This window comes from Priapulus caudatus, unplaced genomic scaffold, assembly GCF_000485595.1.
Source record: "Priapulus caudatus unplaced genomic scaffold, Priapulus_caudatus-5.0.1 Scaffold1778, whole genome shotgun sequence".
NCBI classification, from domain to species: domain Eukaryota; kingdom Metazoa; phylum Priapulida; class Priapulimorpha; order Priapulimorphida; family Priapulidae; genus Priapulus; species Priapulus caudatus.
The window spans coordinates 28,835-36,040 of record NW_014578839.1 but is presented as its reverse complement, the minus strand read 5'-3'; the positions used below and the strand labels follow the sequence as shown (position 1 = coordinate 36,040).

Below are 7,206 nucleotides of genomic sequence, written 5' to 3'. Positions count from 1 at the left end.
TCTCTTTCTTCTCTCTCATTCTCCTCTCTCTCTCTCTCTCTCTCTATTCTCTCTCTCTCCTCTCTTACTCTCTCTTCTCTCTTCTCTCTCTCTCCTCTCTCTCTCTCTACTTTCTCTTCTCTTCTCTCTCTCTCGCTCTCTCTCTCTCGCTCTCTCTCTCTCTCTCGCCTCTGCTCTCTTCTCTCTCTCTCTCTCTCTCGTCTATTCTCTATCTATGCTCTCTCTCTCTCTCTCTCTCCCCTGTCGCCTTCTCATCTCTCGTCTCTCTCTTCGTCTCTCTTCTCTCTCTGCTCTCTTTCTCTCTCTCTCTCTCTCTCTCTCTCTCTCTCTCTCTTCTTCTTCCTGTCTCTCTCATCTCTCTGATCTCTCTCTCTCATCTCTCTCTCTCTCTATCTCCTGTCTCTCTCTCTCTCTCTCTCTCTCTCTCTCTCGCTTCTCGCTACTCTCTCTCTCTGCCTCTTTCTCTCTCTCTCTCTCTCTGCCCTCTTTCTCTCTCTCTCTCTCCTCCCTCCTCTCTCTCTCTTCTCTCTCTTCTCTATCCTCTCTCCTCTCTCTCTCTCTCTCTCTATCTCTCTCTCCCTCTCTCTCTCTCTCTCTCTCTCTCTCTCTCTCTCGCTCTCTCTCTCTTCTCTACGTGTCTCTCTCTCTCTCTCTCTTCTCTCTCTCGTTGGTCGCTGCCGTGCAGTCTGCCACCTGTCTCATCTTTCCTCTCCTTATTGCACCTGATTAATGTGATGGATGTTTATGCACGTACCTGTCGTACATGTATGTTTGTGGATAGTAGTCTATTATATATATAAAGCTGCCCAGGATAAATACGTACACTCATATATCAGAAGTAGATAATAGGAAACGCCCTAATTCCCTATTTCCCTAATTCTCTATAATTCCCTATTATCTACAGTCTACTTCTGATATATATATATATATATATATCTTTATTTATGTATTCATTGATTTGAGATATATTTTCTGGATTCCTGTTCAGGACGACGTCTACATTTACACACACAGGTCACTACATTTACGTACACACACATAAACTACATTTAATTATACATTAATTATTCATTCATTCATTCATTCATTCATTTGTATATGAATCCTTGACAGCTACACTGTATCACCTGCATTTCGTCATGTGTTTTAGACTATTTGGAGCACTTTGCACATAGCTTGTGGCTGTACACCTAGCTTTGTGGCTGGCACACACACCTTCTGTCTCTCTATATCGCATGCTCACGTGTTTTCAGCAGCTGTTGGCCGAGCATGACAGGTTGCGTGTTTAGTAGCCGAATATCTCGCCCCGGCGCCGCACTGCCGGAGACTTAATGTACGTGAGACACGTAACTGTGGATGTACGCGCGTGCGTACTTCAATTCACAGGAGCGTTTCTGTTTACACAAACATTTACCAATATGATTGTGGTCGTTTGGGATATTTTATCGCGTATAATCGGCTAAAATTATGACGGAAGTAAACGTTTCTCTCTGGGACGGTCGTCCGATCCCTCGCGTTCTTCTCTCTGTCTGTGTCTCTCTTTTTCTTTCTTTCTCTCTCGCTCTCTCTCTCTTCCTCTCTCTCTCATCTCTTTTCTTTCTCCCTATCTCTCTCTCTCTCTCTATATATATATATATCACTCATCTCTTTCTCTCTTCTCTCCCTCTCCTGCGAGAGATGTCTTTTGCGAGAGTTCTCTCTCTCTATCTTGCAGATTGAGACGAGGAAGGAGCAGATCGTAGAGATCAACGTGAACAAAGGCAAGGCAGCGGCCGCTGCCGCCGGAGCCAACGGCAAGCAGAGCTAGGGATGCCGGGAAAACAGGATATGCTGCTGGGATGCCGGGATGACAGGATATTCTGCTAGGATGCTGGGAAGACAGGATATCTTGCTATCCTCCTTGCCTAATGCTTCCCCTGTAACTGGAAATGCGATTCCGGCAAAACGATTTCGGGATTCAATTCCGGCAAGGGGGAGAGGATTAATCCAGAGAAGGCTCGAGGACCCCGATTCGGATACGACTTCCGGGAAAGATCCTTCCGGGAGTTCGATTACGGAAGTCCCCAGTACCTCAATTCCAGGAGGAACCTGTAACCGATTACGGGATGGAACCGGGGATGGATTCCAGAATGGAAGCACGCTCTTCCTCTTCGGGGGAATCGCCGGCACTCCTATGACATCATTCCGGAAATCGTCCGGAATCGCTCTCCGTGCGGTCACGCGCCGTGGAAGCCCGCATTTGCTCCCTCCTCCGCGGCCTCGCTCGCTCGCGCCGCGTCCCTCCCGCCTCCGTTGCCGCGGCGACGCCGTCGCTGCCGCCGTTGGGGGAGTGGTCTGTGAGAGAGGGAGCCGCAGGTCTCCAGCCTACTACTACTACTACTATCAATACTAGTACTACTACTACTGCTACTACTACTTCTACTACTACTGTACAGTATTTTCAGGAATCGTTCGTGAATGTTTTCGCCTCCTCTCCTCCGCTTTCTTCTCCTCTCCTTCTCCTGCCTCTTTCTTCTCTACTCTTTTCCCTCGTCCTCCTCTCTACTCCTCTATTCCGCTTCTTCCTCCTCTTCTTTCTCCTCCTCGGTCCTCCTCTCTCCTCTCCTCTTCTGCTCTCTCTCTTCTCCTGCTCTCTCTCCTCCTGCTCTCCCTTCTCCTCTCTGCCCTCCTCCTCATCCTTCTCCCCTTCCTCCTCCTCCGATCACGTCCATTGGTTGTGTTTTGTCTTCGCTGGTGTTGTGTCGTCTTCGCCAGGTGGCAGCACCCGCGCTCTTTCTGACGTCGTCGGCTATTTTATCGTTTTTTATTTGTACCGCGTTTTATCCGCGCGTGGAGGTGGCGCCCTCCTGTGGCCACGGACGCGAGCGCCGCTACCGCGGAGCAGGCGCCCCTCCCCTCCCCCCACGCGCTCGTGCGAACCCCCTCCCACCAGCCCCGCGCCGGTGGGTTTGTACATAAACACCTGTTAGCGTGCTGGAGGTCGCCGCGCCGTCGCCACGGATACGCGCGGGGCGGGGGGGCAAGTGCTGCCCTCTGTGGTGGCGCTGCCGCCGCCATCGCTTCGCCCGTACACGCAGCAGCAGCTAGCTATGTATATGAACTAACGTTGTTTTTAAAGGCAATAGGGTTGTGCCAAGCCGCCCGCAGTAGAGTAGAAACGTAGTCGCCGCCCCCCTAGCCCGTGGCGACACCTAGTGTAAGATCTAATAAACTAACCGAACAACAGAGTGTATAATTTTTTTAATCGCCTCCGTAATCGATTCTATTTTTAACATCGTGGCAGATCCGATTGTTTTAGCTCGCGGCGCCCCCTAGCGGTTTTTATTTGCCGTCGTCGTCGTTTCGGGTTTTATTCGGGGACTCGCCGCTCGCGACGCGTCTCTCTCCGTCGTCATGGCGACGCGGTTGTGTCTCATCGTGTGTGATGTTTCTCTCGCTGCGTTTACACGTATACACGCGCGCGCGTTATTATTATATACCTAGCAATACTGCGGAATGCCGCTCGCATGCTCGCTTGTTTTTATCGTTTCGTCGTGTGTTAACGTCGCAGCCTCGTCTCTCTCCGACGCGCGACCTCGTGACCTCGCCGCGTGACGTCATCACGTGTGACACGTGCACTGCGCGTGTGTGCGTTGCACGTGTGCATTTTTGTATGTGTATGCATGTATGTACACATGTACATGTATGCATTTATACGTGTACATTTTGTGCGTGCATGCATTTGTACACGTGTACATTTTGTACGTATGTACATTTGCACGCGTGCGCAATTGCGGGTTGTGACTGCGGAACGTGTTTTGCGTACGTGAGTAAGTAAAAGTGACGGTATCGTTGTGAGGGTCGTGTGTAAATAAAAAAACTGACCGGGTTTCATTTTTAGAAGATTGTTGGTTGTGATTCTATCCCCCCCCTCCCATTAGACAAGGAATGAGCACAATAGGAAATGTTTATTATCATGTGATCTAACTTGGTTGTGTGCATGTGTGTGTTTGAGAGAGAGAGAGAGAGAGAGAGCGAGAGAAAAAGAAAGAGAGAGCGAAGGCGGAGAGGGTTGTGTGTGTGTGTGTGTGAGTGAGAGACAGACAGAGACAGGCAGAGAGAGAGAGAGAGAGAGAGAGAGAGAGAGAGAGAGAGAGAGAGAAGAGAGAAGAGAGAGAGAGAGAGAGAGAGAGGTTGTGAAGAGAGAGAGAGAGAGAGAGAGAGAGAGAGAGAGAGAGAGAGAGAGAGAGAGAGGGCGGAGAGGGTGGTGAGAGAGGGTTGTGAGAGAGAGAGCGAGAGAGAGAGAGCGGTATCTGCTCCTGAGAGAGAAGGTTGTGAGTAAGTTCTGTGAGTCATGGATGAGGAGGGGGCAAATGTTGGTGATGGTTGTGGCTTTGTTTTAACGCGGCTAATTTTAATTGACTCGACGTGTGTGATGACGATAGAGGTCGCGAGGGAGGTCGTTTGCGCGGCGAGAGAGACGTAAGGAGAGCAGTAGCGCTGTCGCCGTCATTGTTGATGTTGATGTTGATGCTGTTGATGCTGTTGATGATGAAACCAACGTGTGTTGCGTCCGCGCACGCACGCACGTACATGCACGCCGAGCGCACGTGCGCTACCCCCGACCCCCTCCCCGCTTGTCACGCGTAACCCCCTCCCCCCTCCCCGGAATCATGTGCCGATTTTTTAAACTTGTCCAAGTCGTGACGCGCGAGCGGGCAACATATATGATAGTGAAATTATATATATATACATACATACATATATATATATATATATATATATTAAAAAAAGGCTTGTGAGGGTTTCTATTATATGTATGTTTTGTGTTTTTATTATTAATAAAAGTTGAAATATACAAGTTTGCTGTTTGTGTGGTTCAGATTGGGTGGGTGGGTGGCGGCTGCACTTGCACGTGATTTTCAAATTCGAAGACATTTTTAATTTTTCACATGAACAAAACTTGTAATATATATTAGTGAAAGTGAGTAATATCTATGACACCTTTGTCAAATACAGGTTATATAACAAATTTCCTTAAGATCGGGTGCATTTTCTCAACGTTTCAACATTTTATCTGTTCATTTTGTACGTATTCGAATCACCGTCGCAGTCTGACAGCACTTGTTTCCGTGACGACCAGCTGTCGATCACTTGTTTCCGTGACGACCAGCTGTCGATCACTTGTTTCCGTGACGACCAGCTGTCGATCACTTGTTTCCGTGACAACCAGATCACTCGTCCTCGTCCTCGGTGAAGAATTTGCGGAACTCTGTGAAGTTGATCTTTCCGTCGAGGTTTGTGGGCCAGCCGGCGATCAACTGCGAAACCGGCGACGAATAAAACATCAGAACGTTCGATCACGCGTAAAGTAAATACTTCGCCCGCAACTATACATTCCTATCATATATAAATATACATTCTCATATATATATATTTATTATATATTTATATATAACATATATAATATATATATATATATATATATAATGTGTGTGATATACATATCGCTTGCTATCTCATACATGAAAGTTTTTATAGAAAGGTCAATAAAAGTAAATGTGCCAAGAGTCAATAAACGGAGGTCCCTTCTCATAGAGGTCGATTCACGGTATAACTGCCACTCTAGGAGCCTAGTGTCCTTTATAGACAGGTGGCCCTTCTAGAGAGGTGATTTTTTACTATATAACTGCCACTCGACAACACCTAGTGTCCTTTATAGACAGGTGGCTGTTCTGTAGAGGTGTCGGCTAAGCTGTAGCAGCGACTGTCACGCGACATCGGCAGCGTCTGCTGCAGATCGCACCGCCATCTAGTGGCAGTCGCGTGCACGCGTCGGCCGAGATGCTGCGTTGCCGACGGCGACGGCGACTCACCAGATCCAGGAGTTCCTCGTCCACGGGCAGGTTGGCACGGCGACACATGCCTCTCACTTCCTCCTTGTCCACGTGACCCGACCTGCGAACAGGGAGCGTCGTGATTCATCGTGAGGTCAAAGGTCATCATCGAAGAGCGTCGACATCCCGACGAAATTTGGTCGTTATTAATTTTATTTTTATTATTGTTATTATTTATTGTTCTGTCATTTGTAATACATTTTGTGGTAAAAATGTTATCGTTCCTAAAAATTCTCAACTGCCGGTCTATTTTTGTCCGTATTATTCTTATCGATTGCTTGTACTATCGAGTTATGTTAATTTTTTTGCAATGTATATATAAATCCAAATGATAACAATAACGATAATAATATTCAACGAATCCCTCCACACCACAGCCGCCCCGTAGTTTGCGACGAGCACCGCTAGATGGCGCCACGCTCACCTGTCCTTGTCGGCATCCAGGAAGTTCTTGTAGAGCGCGTTATTTCCGGTGTAGCAGCGCTTCCTGAGCTGGGTCCTCACTTCCTGCAGCAGCGACTCCGTATCCACGGAGCTGAGATGTCCGCGGCAAGAAAAACACAAGAGCGTGAAGACGACGTGGGAGATGTGAAGACGATATAGGAAGAAAAACTAGGGTGTAACCACCGGACACCGTGACACGCACTCACCCACGCACGCACGCACGCACGCACGCACGCACCACTCACGGTCTCTGCCTATCAACCAAACTCGCTGGGTTTCACTCACAGTCGCTTCGTCGTCGTCGTCGTGGCGACGGTCGCGTTGCCGGGCGTCGCCACGTCGCCCCCGGCTTTCTGCTTCCGGCTCTGTAGCTTGTCCTTGAGCATCGAGATGTGTGATTCTGTCATGCAGAGAGATCGAAAGACAATAGAATCGACCTACACGTGCTGCCCAGTGTGACTGACAGGTAGCTATAATAATAGTAATAATACTAATAACAATAATAATAACAGGAGTTGATAATGACAAAATAAATGACAAATGATTTGTCAATGATTTGTCAATTAAAAATTAAAAATATTTGTCATTATTAACCCCTGATAATAATAATACTAATAATAATAATAATAATACAAAAACTAACAATCATGAGCTATACACCTTCAATGTTGTGTTAGGGTGCTCTTAAAGATGATGCTTGGCAACAAAGTGCATTCAGAAGTTGACAATTTGGCGTGCGCACGCGTATGAAACAACCACGTATGAAATAACCAAGTCGCATATACAGACGCGTACTACACCAGGTGCGCGAGGATCTGGCACCAGCGCCCCCTGCAGGCATACCTGGGAACTGAGGGGCGATCTGCTCAATGTATTTGATAATTAT

At 47.8% G+C, this 7,206-nt stretch overlaps 2 protein-coding genes across 2 annotated transcripts in view; one reads left to right on the top strand and one right to left on the bottom strand.

The window, feature by feature from the left end:
- The window catches only part of LOC106817581 (protein scribble homolog), a 6,895-nt gene extending 4,350 nt beyond the window's left edge, over window positions 1-2,545 (top strand). The window contains exon 6 of the mRNA XM_014822258.1: window positions 1,715-2,545. Coding sequence (XP_014677744.1) covers window positions 1,715-1,807 — 93 coding nt within the window. The 3' untranslated portion in view covers window positions 1,808-2,545. The remainder of the gene's footprint in view (window positions 1-1,714) is intronic.
- Window positions 2,546-4,850: 2,305 nt separating this feature from the next.
- LOC106817583 (calmodulin-like protein 5) lies at window positions 4,851-6,717 on the bottom strand. Its single transcript, XM_014822260.1, has 4 exons — window positions 6,606-6,717; window positions 6,301-6,411; window positions 5,856-5,937; window positions 4,851-5,300 (listed from the first exon to the last, which is right to left on the bottom strand). The coding sequence occupies exons 1-4, from the start codon at window positions 6,704-6,706 to the stop codon at window positions 5,214-5,216; spliced, it is 381 nt and encodes a 126-aa protein (XP_014677746.1). The 5' UTR covers window positions 6,707-6,717; the 3' UTR covers window positions 4,851-5,213.
- Between the last annotated feature and the right edge of the window lie 489 nt (window positions 6,718-7,206).